Source organism: Coturnix japonica, chromosome 11 (assembly GCF_054131305.1).
Source record: "Coturnix japonica strain WE chromosome 11, WE-NBRP24, whole genome shotgun sequence".
Classification (NCBI taxonomy): domain Eukaryota; kingdom Metazoa; phylum Chordata; class Aves; order Galliformes; family Phasianidae; genus Coturnix; species Coturnix japonica.
The window spans coordinates 6,165,472-6,178,558 of record NC_140673.1 but is presented as its reverse complement, the minus strand read 5'-3'; the positions used below and the strand labels follow the sequence as shown (position 1 = coordinate 6,178,558).

At 50.2% G+C, this 13,087-nt stretch overlaps 1 protein-coding gene across 3 annotated transcripts in view; it reads left to right on the top strand.

The window, feature by feature from the left end:
- Positions 1 to 13,087, top strand: part of PAPPA2 (pappalysin 2) — a 67,251-nt gene that overhangs the window by 21,748 nt on the left and 32,416 nt on the right. For all 3 annotated transcript variants that reach the window (XM_015869546.3, XM_032446143.2, XM_085512142.1), the window contains exons 4-13: positions 2,790 to 3,083; positions 3,531 to 3,723; positions 4,805 to 4,926; positions 5,861 to 6,353; positions 6,781 to 6,909; positions 7,293 to 7,384; positions 7,638 to 7,831; positions 9,068 to 9,202; positions 11,522 to 11,657; positions 11,869 to 12,088. In XM_015869546.3, the coding sequence (XP_015725032.2) occupies positions 2,790 to 3,083; positions 3,531 to 3,723; positions 4,805 to 4,926; positions 5,861 to 6,353; positions 6,781 to 6,909; positions 7,293 to 7,384; positions 7,638 to 7,831; positions 9,068 to 9,202; positions 11,522 to 11,657; positions 11,869 to 12,088 (2,008 nt within the window). The remainder of the gene's footprint in view (positions 1 to 2,789; positions 3,084 to 3,530; positions 3,724 to 4,804; positions 4,927 to 5,860; positions 6,354 to 6,780; positions 6,910 to 7,292; positions 7,385 to 7,637; positions 7,832 to 9,067; positions 9,203 to 11,521; positions 11,658 to 11,868; positions 12,089 to 13,087) is intronic.

Below are 13,087 nucleotides of genomic sequence, written 5' to 3'. Positions count from 1 at the left end.
TTCCTGTCTGACTAACGGTCATGGGTTTGTTCCATTAATTGCCATGACTCAGTGCTTGGGGAAGGCTGGCCTCCGAGACAGGTTTAGCTTTGCGGTTTGCTGTTCTTGAGCGTATTCTCTGAAACAGCCCTGAACCAAGAGCTGCTTGGTTTCTTTGGGGTCGACATGAAGCAGAGCCCCTCTGCATTTGCTCAGTGACTACATCTAGAAGAAGAGTGAGGTCCTGGGACTGGGAGCTCCTGATTGTGTAAATGGTGATCCTAAGGGTCAGGCATGAGAAGGAAGGCACATGCAAAGCTCAGTTCAGTCCATCTCCCAGAGGAGAAACAGAAGTGAGGGGAAGATCTGATGTGCAGAGTGCGCAAGAGGAGGCTGGTCTTGGTGCAATGGGATGCTGCAAACACTTCCATAGTTTGTGTTTGCAGTTAGGACCCGCCAAGAGTGGAAACAAAGCATCCGGGTCTGAAGTAGGGGCTCTCTGCAGCTCTTTGCTCACCAGGGAGCTGCGGGGAGAATGGAGGTTCTGGAAGTCAGGCACAGTTCTCATGCTGTTTTTAATCCTGCCATCTAATTAGCCACACAAAGTACTAAAAATACGAATGTCCTCATGGAGTGTGGGGGAGGAACTGGGCCAGGGGAAGCCAGCAGAGAGGAGAGAGCGATAGGGTATCCCAGCCTTGGCATCTCTCCCTCCCCTGCGACACTTCTTTCCCTCCCTGCACTGGAATCCCATCTTTTCCCCCTGTTTGGGAAGAATATCAGGTTTCTGCTGGAAGGAGGACAGTTTGGTTGCAGAGCCTCTGGTGCCCCTCCGACCGTCTCTGTGGTTAGTGCTGCAGGATGCGTGCAGGGCTTTCACATCTCACTTCTTTTATTTATGAACATTATTTTCTTTCTGCATGCACATTCCTCCTTCCAGACCTTTGGGCAGGCAGCTCCCTGCCTTGTTCAGGCTTGGGTTTGGCTGCAGAGAAGTCTTTTCTTTCTGTTTTGTTTTGACTAAAGCGGAAAGTAGCTTTCTGTCTGCCCACTGGTCTCTCCATCTGTGGGGTGCCCTCTGTAGTACTTACCAGCCTCAGAAATGGGAGGCGGACAGCATGCAGAACCCTTCTGGATGAGAGGACACAACTGAACGTGCAGGTGCTGAAAGGATTTTCAACCTCTTACTTCGTATGGCTCGAAACCAGTCATAGACCAGTAGGACCAGGAGATTAAGCAGTGAAAGGTCCTTTGCTCTGTTGTTCTACTACTGGGGTGAAAGAGAAGGTAGCAGTGTTTTAACCACCCCTTGCTCTGAGCCAACAAACTACCCTCCACACAGGAGGAAGAGTAACCAGCATGTTTTCAGCTAGAACATGGTGCCACATCACTGCTTGTTGCTGTCTCCCACCTTTCCACACACCACATATGCAGGATGCTCCATGGAAGATGCCACCCCTATTTCTTCAACCCCTTTTCAACCTGTTGGCTTTGTAAGCATTGCTCAGGGCACCACTAAGGGCTCCTTTCCAGCCCAACCCAGTGTTTGTCCAGCATGGCTCCACAAGAGGAGTCACAGTTCTGCTGGTCCCCTGCCAGGGACACTGTGATCTGGAGGCAGCCCTCTCTTGGAAGGAATGCCCTGTACTCGAGGACACGAGGTAGTCCAGTAATGCACGGAGCTGATTCAGGAGCAGAATTAAAGCTGTCCATGCTGTGGCTGGAGATGGGATCACACCGTGGCCCTCTGCCAGTTATAGCTTTGCTGGCAGGGGCAGCAATCAGCAGCAAAGATGCAGTAGCCGAGGCTTTGCTGCGAGGTAGCTGGCACAGTAAATCCTCCAGGGTCTTGCTAAGGAGGGAGCAAGCTGTGCTGGAGCCAACTATGCACTGCACTGCCATTCAGGATAGCTAGGTTAACAACAGTGGGGTATAACCAATTTGCCATGCCGTTTTCCAGCTCCTGAACCATAGACAGCATGGAGGAATGGGGGTAGGGGAGCAAGGAAGAGGGAGGAGATAGCCACTAAAAAGCAAGAGAATGGGGAGAAAAGAAGCAGAGTTTCCACTGAGGTCTCCATTTGGGCAGAATAAAGGAAGGGAAGTAAGAGAGAGGAGAAGAGGGACAAGTTTTGTTCTGGAGCACCCTGCGTGGGCAGTTTCCCAGCAGGTGTGGCATACAGTCCTTACAGAACTTGTGCCCTGGAGCAGAAGTCAGAGATGTTGGCACTGAACAAAAGCTCTGCTCCTCTCAGCTTTCCTCAGCATCACTGCTCCTTGCTCCTCTCACTGCAGGCAGGTGAGCAGGAAGGAGAAACACTGTGTCCTGCAGGTTGTTTGGGGCAAGGTCAGCACGGACCTACCCTGTGCTTTTAGATCTTCTTTTGGGTTCTTGCTGAATGCAAAGCCAGGTGTGTCAGGACTTTGCTAGTTTGTTCTCCTCTTCTGCCTTAGGAGCTGGCACACTTTAGCCACCTGAGGCTGTCGGTGAGCTGTCTAACCTATGGGGAGGTCTTTTGTCCTCTGGTTCGAAAGGTGATCACTTGAAACTCACTGCATGTTTGCTCTGGCTCCAGACTTCTCTTGGAGTTGTGTACAGAGGGAAATGGTAGCTGAAATCATTGAAAGCTTTGAGGGCATCAGTGTGAATCCATTTCCATGGGAATGATGGATATATCCACCTTCAGGTCTGAATCTGGCACCTCAGCTGCGACCTGAGCAGCATAGAGAGAGGAGTTTCAGCCAGCATAGGTGAGTCACTGCATCCTGCTGTCACTTTCTCCTGCTGATCTCCGTGCTTACAATTTCAGGTGGAGTTGTCCTCAACCCTGCGTATTATGGTGTGCCTGGCCACACGAACACCATGATCCACGAGGTAGGGCATGTCCTGGGGCTGTACCACGTCTTCAAGGGAGTGAGTGAGAGGGAATCATGCGACGATCCCTGCAGGGAGACAGTTCCATCTATGGAGACAGGAGACCTTTGTGCTGACACTGCCCCGACCCCAAAGAGCAAACTCTGCAGGGACCCAGATCCCACCAATGACACCTGTGGCCAGATGTATTTCACAGGAACACCCTTCAACAACTACATGAGTTACACAGGTAAGCTGCTACAATACGGAAGGGGTGACCATTGCTAGAAAGCTGGGTCTTCCTTCCGTCTTCACACATAGCCCCCTCCTTGTGTGCTCCTCTCCGGTGGGCAGGGATGCGACAGGCTGAGTTCAACATGGGACAGTGTCCCTCTTATCGGCACAGGAGCCCCGCAGCCTGCAGGGCTGTCCCGCAGGTCCCGGTGCGGGTGTTGGGATGACGGCCGACGGCAACACGGGGCCACCGCGGATCGGAGCCTTCGTGCGGCTGCTGAGGCAGTGCCATCTTGTGGCATTGGGGACACACGACACCAGCGAAGCCTGGTCGGGGAGTCGCAGGCGTCTCGCATGCATCCCCATAACAGCATTTGGGGATGGGGGAAGATGAACGCCTCCGTGTCCCCCATCCGGTCCCTGCCACCCCCAGCCTGACCTATATGTTCCCCTTCGTTTCCAGACGACGACTGCACCAACACCTTCACCCCTAACCAAGTGGCCCGGATGCATTGCTACCTGGACCTGGTGTACCAGCGCTGGAGCCAGGGCAAGAAGCCCACGCCCATCCCCATCCCACCCATGGTCACAGGGCAGACACAGGACTCCCTCAGCATCTACTGGCTGCCCCCCATCAGCGGTGTGATCCACGAGAGGTGAGAGCTGCTGCTGTGATGGCTGCTGCAATGATTCGGGGCTTGCATGGGTGCCTGATGAAGGGTCCAAGAAGCCCCCAGCGGTCCAGACCCCATCTTAAAGCTCTCTGCCCATCCGCTACAGCTGAAGCCTCATGAGCGATGTTCTCCTTGTATTAGCTGTTACGAGTGGGGATCTGCTGGCAAAGCTGCTCAGCACAGAGCTGGGAGGTGGACAGGAGCCTTTCTGGAGTCGGTGAAGGCTTTGAGGGGGCTGGCATGCTGCTCACAACCCCCGCCAGCTGGCAGGGCTCAGCCCATCCATACAGACAGCTATCCCCGCAGCTGCCTGGTGATGGAGGGAGATACACAGTTCAACCTTTCCTTGCCCCTGGCCAGCTCCAGCACAGCCCCCTGCTATGAGAGCAGGCTGCTGCACCAGGCTCTGCCACCAGCCTTCTGCTGTCAGGGTGCTGGGAGGGGAAGCCAAGGAGCGCTGGGAGGCAATGCCAATTCTTAAACCCAAGAGTGCAATCACAGAATGAAAAATGAGCTTCATTTAGCACTTATTGTATAAAATAGCCATTTACTAGGAGGAAATGCAGCCTTGTGGTTAAGGCAGGGAGCTGGAACCGCAAAAGCTGGGTTTCGTTCCCAGTGCTGTCACAGGCTCCCGGTGTAACTAACTGGGGGTAAGTCAGGAAATGTTTCAAGCAGGGGAAATGATGCTGAGGAATCACTGAGCTGGGGAGCTGTGCGCAGCCTTGGTCACTGGGCAGCTGTCTTCTCTTCCTCCTGGTAGCGCTGGAAGGTCAACAGAGATGTGGACAAGCCTCCATGGTTCTTGAATACCTCCAGGGATGGTGACCCCACCAGCTCCCTGGCAGCTCACTTGAATGCCTCACCATTCTTTATATCCAACCTGAATCTCCCCTGCCACAACTTGAGGCCATCCCCTCTCATCCTATCGCTGTTACCTGTGAGAAGAGGCTGACCCCCAGACTGAAATCTAGTTGGACCATGATCCTGCCTGGGTAAACTTGGATGGTAAATGAGCTGGTCACAACTACACACGTTGTTCCTCTGTGTCTCTGGTCTGCAGGGAACTGGATCCGCTCTGTGATGACTGTGCTGAGGATGGCACTTTTCGGCAGTACGTGCATGAGGCCTCATCCCCTCGGGTCTGTGACTCCTCTGGCTACTGGACCCCGGAAGAAGCAGAAGGTAAACTCTTCTCTTTCCTTGGCTTGAATCCCCTGAGCAGAGATGAGGTTGAAAATGGAGCCTTTCTCTGAGAGAATGAATTGTCTTCTCGTCAGGGAAGCTCACTAATGGAGAAGACCAGGTGAAGCAATCCCATAGGTTGTCCAGATCCAGAGGACCTTCTGGTTCTGAGTATTTGCATGTGCATCAGACACCAGGGCTGACAGAAAATGAGGGAGGGCTGAGGAAGTACAGCTTGGACTTCATTGTCCCTGTGGATGAAGCCCATGCACTGAGAACATGAGTGTCAGGATGTAGCTGATGCTCACCATCTGAAAACTCATCCCTAGCTTTTGCATTTCATGGAATGATTGCTTGCCAGCAGTACAAATCACACATACATGCACAAAAGGCAAGTTGAAGAAATACACAAATTTGTGCTTATTCAGTGATACCAAACAAATGAAAGCTTGGCTCATTTCTCTTCAGTGGTTCCTGTTTCCCCCGCCTGTCTGATTCACTGGCAAATTAAAACTACAGCTGGAAGTATTAGATGTTATTTTCTCCTTTGCATCAGCCTGTAATTACCACAAGCTCATGTTGGCTCTGTTGAAAAAGAGACAGGTTTGGGGGTTTTTAGAAGACTGATGCAGGCTTTAAACAGATGCAGGCTTTGAACTGCTGGGCCCTGAGGGATGCTTGCAGTTGTTGGTGAAGATGAGAGTATTTCAGTACACAAGGCAGAAATCTGGTGATGCTTTCTGGGACTGATACCCCAGTGCTACCTGTTACCTGCTGAGTGCAAGAGAAATGAGTTAGGCCTGCACCTGATGTGTCCCAATGTCCTTATCTCCATTGGTTGAATGGCAGTGAGACAAGACTAGGCAGATCTGATGCTTGTGTGTGTAACCAAGAGGTGGGTCCTCACCCTTTGCTCCTCACATCTCCTATCCAGGCCCCCCGGATGTAGACCAGCCCTGTGAGCCCAGCCTGCAGGCCTGGAGCCCAGAGCTCCACCTCTACCATATGAACATGACGGTGCCCTGTCCCCAGCCGGATGGCTGCATCCTGGAGCTGCGCTTCCTGCACCCTGTCTACCCCGACTCCCTCACTCTCTGGACCACATACCTCTCCACGGATGCTCCCAAAGCACTGGCTGACATTGAAATACTGACAGAGCAGGGGGAGTCCATCCATTTGGGCCCGCTGGACACTTACTGTGATGTTCCCTTTACCGTGAAGCTCAACATCCACAAAAAGGTGTCCGGGGTCAAAATCTACACCTTTGATGAGAGGATGGAGATAGACACAGCCCTGCTGACCTCTCTGCCTCACAGCTCCCTCTGCTCCTCCTGTAAGCTCATCCAGTACCGCATCCTCCGGGATCCTCCCTTTGCCAATGGTTCCCCTGCCACCTCCGTGCAGCTGCACCGTGAGTTTGTTGACACGTGAGTGCTGCCTTTTGGTCCCAGTGAGTTCTTACTGTGTGAAATGCCATGCTCAGTGCTGTGAGCAGATTCCTCGTTCAGCATTCAGGAAGCTTGATGCAGCCCCGTTGTGCTAGCACAGCCCTTGCTAACGAGAAGCAGCTCGTTAAACCCAGAAACATGACCAGTAAAATGATTGTTAGAGTTAATGCAACTTCTCCCCAGCTCAGATCCTAGGGGAAGAAAAGGCAGGCCCTTCTGCATGGCCTGGCAGCAGCCCTCTTCCCACAGCCCCTGCCTCTGGCATTTTAGTGTATGAAGACATATATCAAACCACGATGCTGCCTGGGCACAGACATGTGATTTCTATAGCTCTGGGTGAGCAAATTTGTTGCAGATGAATGGATTCTTCTCTCCTGCTCTTTGTTTATGCCTTCTGTTCCTGCAGGGAAGTCACACCCGGGCAAGTGTACCACTATCAGGTGCAGGCAGTCTCTGGGACGACCTTGGGAGAAGCATCCCCACCGCTCGTACATGTCCATGGAGCACCCTACTGTGGGGATGGGAAGGTGACTGTGTAAGTCAAGAAGCCCCTTCCTCCCAGCTGAGGGTCTTAAAGCTGTCAGGTCACCCTGTCTCAAAGGGAAGCATGGGGTTAGTCCTCTACCCAGGGGTATAGGACTGTGTTGAATCCTCCCAGCAGACTGGGCTATAGAGCTTGTGTTTTGTAAAATGCCACACGTACAGGAGATGGAGATGTTCTGTGTGAGGAGCAGGGTCTGGATGAGCCATCCAACCTGAACATTCTCTCCCTAGAAAGATATGGTTTCTTCCTTTCTTTATGCCACATATTGTCCTTCTGTGGAAATGGACCCAAGATATGGAGTTACTGTTACTAGGCAGAAGCACCTAGAAAACGTGAGTCAATAGTATGAAAACATCCTGCTGTGGTCTTTATAGGAGCCTGGAAGAAGAATGTGATGATGGGGACTTGCTGGATGGAGATGGCTGTTCCAGGAAATGTAAGAAGGAAAAAGGCTTCAACTGTGTTGGTGAGTCCAAATGGATTTAGGCAACCTTGCTCAGCAGGAATCAAAAAGGTGAACTACTCACACCTCCCTCATAGCAGGCCTAGTGCATGTGGTGATGCACCTCAGCACAATAAAACATTGGTTTTATTTCTGGGGCTCATCAGGTCCTTGAGATGGGAAATGCCAAGGCCAAGTGGCCAGCATGCCTCCTAGAACAGGAGATATGTGTGGCTGGATCCAAGTTCACAAGTGTGGCATTCCCCATCTTCTTTAGGAGAGCCAAGCCTGTGCTATGTGCATGATGGAGATGGTGTGTGTGAGTCCTTCGAGAAAACCACCAGTGTCACGGACTGTGGTCCCTACACGCCAGATGGATACGTGGACCTATGGGCAACAAAAGCTTATGCCTCCCATCAGGATGAGAAGTCCTGCCCTGCTTCATTGGTCACCGGAGAGCCTGTTGCAAAGGTAAGACTAGGCATGACAATAATAATAATAATAATAATAATAATAATAATAATAATAATAATAATAATAATAATAATAATAATAATAATGGGCTTTTCTAGTAATGCCTGTGTAATAAAGCTGGGGAATTCACTGCCTGTGCAAGAGTGTACTAAAGAAATACAAATAAATCAGTGCAGCTCTGGACTACTGTGTTTCCAGACAGAGAGCCAGCAGATGACTGGGACATTTCTTACATCCCTCTTTCAGCAGTTTCTAGGGCCAGGAACTGCAGTGCACGGAGGTCTCATCCAAACCAGGAGCATCTCCTATGCACCTTACAGTATGATAAATAGTGACCACCCCTATCCCACCAGCTTGATGTACAAGTTGGAACATATGAGTAGTGCTATAAAGTCAAATAAATAAATAAATAGAATACCTTATAAGGTCAGGGCTTGAAGGGATAAAAATCACACATCTGTGTTGCTCTCAAGCTGTCTGTTCTGGAGCCAAAGCAAAAATCAATGGGAGAATTCCCATCTTTCATGCAGGCTTTGGAGCAGGGCCCTGGAGGTATAGAACAGGATTTCACACGATCAGTGTTAACACGATACGTGCATATTCTTTGCTAACAAACTGAAGAAGGGGAAGAAGAGTAGAAAGGGTACATATTTAGCTATCTGCACATGCACTACAACTGACCTAATGTAAGGCACATTCTTCACAAGACCCAAACCATGATTAAATTGTTGGTTCACATCTGTGCCCAGTGAGCTGTCTCAGCCTTGGGTGCCTGCTCCTCTAGAAGGACACATGTACCTATTTCTCCTAGACTTTGTCCTGCAGGCCTATGGAGATGCCTGAGGTCAGTGATATGGCTGAAAACTGGCATTCAATCAGACAGTTTGCATCTTCAGATCTTGTTAACTCAGTCACAGCGACCACAGTCCTCCTGCCATCCCAGAGCCTGGTTATTTTTCCTGGCCATTAGCCCCATGGGCAGTATGAAGTACCTCAACATCTTATTTACAGCATCCTAAAAGGACAGAAATCTCCTGTGCACAAGGTGGGTGGTGAGCTGTCAGTCCCACATCCTAATTACCTTCATGCTAGGAATTACTGTCTCTCTGCTTTACACTGCATTGAGCCTCATTTTAGAGAATTAAAGAGAGCCCACAAAACTTCTCTCTCCTACTTTCTTCTTTCTGCATAAGAAAAACAACATCAACCCCACCAAAACTGCTCTCCTTTCAGGCATGTAAATCCTATCTTCACACTGTGCCAAAGGACCTTTCCCAGGCTGCTTGGTTCCCATGTGCTCCCAGCCAAGACAACACTCAGGATCCAGATGAGAAGATGCCTTTGGGTGGCGAGAGAGTTTGGCTGAAGGTAAGCAAGGTGTGCGGGCAGGGATGGGAGGATTCACTTGCCTTTGCCCCGTAACTTCAGTGACTGAGACCACTCCTCTTCTGTCCTTCTGTAGGAGCTGTAGGAATCTTAACTTCTGCACAGACAGGGCTGTGTATCCCACTTTACAGAGCCCACAGCAGCCAGCCATAGCATGCAGGTCCTGCCACTGCTGACCACATACCAGTCCTGAGGGCTCTGGTGCTTTTGGGAATGAGCCTGGAGCATCAGACCTCTTAATCCCAACAGGCAGAGAAGCAAGGCAGGGAAGAGCCAAGGCTTAGGCCTAAGTGATTTTTATAGCATTGATTTTCTGGCCACAGCCATGGTACAGAAGTTTCATGGCTCCTGCCTGGTCTTGCTGGAATACTGGGCTTGGTCTTGCTGCCTCCCTGCACCTCGCCTGCATTGCTGGAGACCTTCTGCACTGGGCATCAAACTGGGGCTATCAGAATCCCACCACAGAATTATAGAACAGCTTTGGCTGGAAGGGACCTTAAAAATCATCTAATAGATCCAACCCCCTGCTGTGTGCAGGGCTGCCACCCACTCAAACCAGAGTCAATAAACTTTGCTGTCACCTCTCTACCCTCTGAGCTCCTCTACGTCCCCAAAGAACTTCCTTTAAGTGCTTTTTTTCCCCTTCTGTCTGTGCTCACAACCTGCTTTCCAGCTTCAGTATCTGGTGCCAGCCATGACAAATGGACCTCCTTTCTTCTTTAGCTAGCATGAAGGCAGAAATCTCCCTCTGCCCTACCTAGATGAAAGCTTGCTTTCCACCTCTCACCAGGGGTTAAAGCATGTTCCAGTTTTATTGGGGCTTGTGGTCAGTTCTCTTCCTCTATGGATGTTTATATTAAAGACTTTCATTACTGGTTCTCCATGCTCTCTTTAGGAGTGCTATTATTTTCCATCCATAAAATTATTTATGGACTAGTAATAAATATGCCTTTTTTTTTTTTTTTCTTTAATAGTTTGCCTGATTGGTAACATATTGGGTTGGGAAAGACAGATTCTTGTTGACAATTCGCTTAGCACACCCGCCTGCATGGGCAGGGACTGTTCACACATGCATGTGCACACTGTTTCCTAGCTATTGATCCCCATTTTACAGCCGCACCTGTGTCACCAGGGCTAAAACCACACCACAAAGCCTGTCATGGGGTAGGAATTGCTTCCTACTGCCTTGCTGAAGAGGTGGCACCAATGAGCAAGGGAGACTGTAGGCAGGCTGGGGGCAAGAGGTGCACATGGCTGTGCCACCTAATGAGGCATCTACCGTGCAGATGGGAATAATTACCATTTGCAGATCCATGGCCACTCTTTGTTCTCCATTTCCAGCACATCTGAGGAAGAGAGGAATCAAAATCACTTGGAGGCAAGTCAGGATGCATAACACACAGGAAATTAAATGGGAAGGGGGAGAGAGAGAGAGAGAGAAGAGAAATTAAGATAGCTTGCTGTGGTCAAGCATGAAATATGTAAAAATAAATTAAAAATATTTAAAAAACAAAAAGTAGAAGGAAAGAACTGGGATGTTAGATGAGTCAGCTGCTGTGGCTTTAAACAGGCTGCTCTGCAGGCTGGCAGACCTGAGCTGATGCAGAAGGATTTCTCCTGCTCCAGTCTGTGTCCACGTCTCCTGCACCCTTTGGCTGCTGAATAAGGATGGGGTACGGTGGGGATAACACCTCCCTCAGCCCCATACCAGTACTGGGGTAGAGCTGAACCCCACAAGCCTATAAGGAATGCCTGATGTGATCAGCTGGGATGTCTCCTGAGCACAGCTTTGCTTTGAATTCCTGTGATCCACGTATACCCGCGTTCAACACTCTGTAGAGTGGATCTGATCAAAACACATCTTGGTGCTGGGGTGGGGGAGAAAAACATTTCTACCCTCTTACTTCCAAGGAACATCTGCCCCACCATGCTTGATGGCATGCATTTCCTGGCTGTCTCCTGTAGCTTTTGGGGCTTTAGACAAGCGGGGAGCTGTTGGCTCCTTGAGCAGGCAGGACATCCTGCCACAAATCTTTCCCCATGCTGGCTGACAGACAGCTCACAATCACTCCAAGTGCCAGGGCCAGTTCTTGCCTATAATGGAAGTATTGCAGTTGTGCTGTCAGCAGCTGTGCTCTCTGCATGTGCCACTTGTGGGGTGCAAGAAGGGTGAGAGAGGGGCTGTCTGGGTCTTGGTTAAGTGCTGCCCTAGTCCTCCTCTTTCCCACTCTCTCTCATGGGGTCACATAGGTTACATTGGGTGTTCTTGCTCTCAGGATCTCCCTTTCTCTCCTTGCCCAGGTGTGCTTTGAGAGACCTGTGGTGCCAACCTCCGTCCTACTCTTCCTGGCCTCTGATGGCACCATCCCAAGTGACCAGCACAAGCCACGGGTGACCGTTCAGCTGGGTGATGTGGATGGGCTGAACCACTCTTTGGGTGAGCATCCTGTGTGCTGTACCACTGGTCCACAGTGGCTGCCAATGCCCCAAGACATCTGTCACTGTCTTGGGATCTGATATCCATCCTCCACTTTGCAGTACCTTCTGCTTCCCAAACATTGCTCCAAGCTGATCCATTGGGATGTACAGGCAAGCAGGGGAAGAAAGCCAAAATGATAGCAACTTCTTTCTTCATCTTCACCTTACAGGGACACATGAGCTGTCATGCCAGCAAAACCCACTCATCATCAGCGTGACCCACAGCCAGAAGCCATCATCCCTCTGGGCTGGATCAATGCTGCTCAACTTCTCCTCACCACTTGTGGGCATCGCGGCTGTGGCCCTACGAACACTGGCTGTGCCTGGCTCCTCTGAGCCCTCCATCTGTCTGCTGCAGCACAAGGAGGGACATGATCAGCAGCACTACAGGTATTTCCTTCCCAGGTTCTTCTCCAGGGGCTCTTGGCTTCAATTTTAATGTTTTTACACCCATATGCAAGTGTGAACTTGAATAGTAGAGTAGGATCTGATGGCTTCCAGAGGTCCCTTCCAACCTCAATCACTGTAATTCACTCTTTGAGTTGTTTCACAGCTATTCTCCAATGGGTTTGGAGCTCTCACTCAGTGTCAGTAGACTTGTTTATAGTGCTGTGGAGGTAACAGGGCAGGGGGAAAAAAAATAGCATATGGCCTATGCATCTGTATAGAACTACACTAAAGGGCTATTTCCTGATGGCAAAACTAAGATCTCTCAGCTAAGAAGTAGTTATTGAAGCTAAAACATGGGTTTCTTCTACATATGCTTTACCAACATCAAGATCATCGAATCCAATCATCAGCCCATCACTACCATGCCCAATACTATAGCATCTCATGCCACCCCATCCTTCCACACACCATGGAGCACACTGGTCCCTACTGTGGCTGGCATGCTCCCTGTGCTGACTTGTGCTGCCTCACTGCAATGTGCTGGTAATGATAGTAGCAGCCACAGTGCTAATTAATTGATGTCAGGCATTCAACGATGCCCACCTGTCTTTGTAAAGCTGTAAATGAGAGGCAGTATTAATGGAATGGGGAGCTCTTCCCAAGCAAGTCAAGTGAGGAGAAACACAAAGGACCAATATTGAAGGTAGACTAAGCCAAGAGCATACCAGAAACGTGGACATAGGGAGAATGAGGGGACAGTGCTCAGGCTTGTCCAGGAGGGACAATGAAGCTGGCAGTTCCTGGTTATTAAATCCATGCAACTGGGAGTGCCGAGTTGGGCCTGAGCTTTCATAGAGGCACTGAGAACAAAGGGCTCTGACTGGGGTCATCGTAACACTGCTGCCATCCTTACTTCTCTTCTGCTGATGATCCTGGATGGACAAACATCCCTGATAATTAATGAGTGTGTGTGTGTGCCTGTCTAAAAGCTTGTGGGAT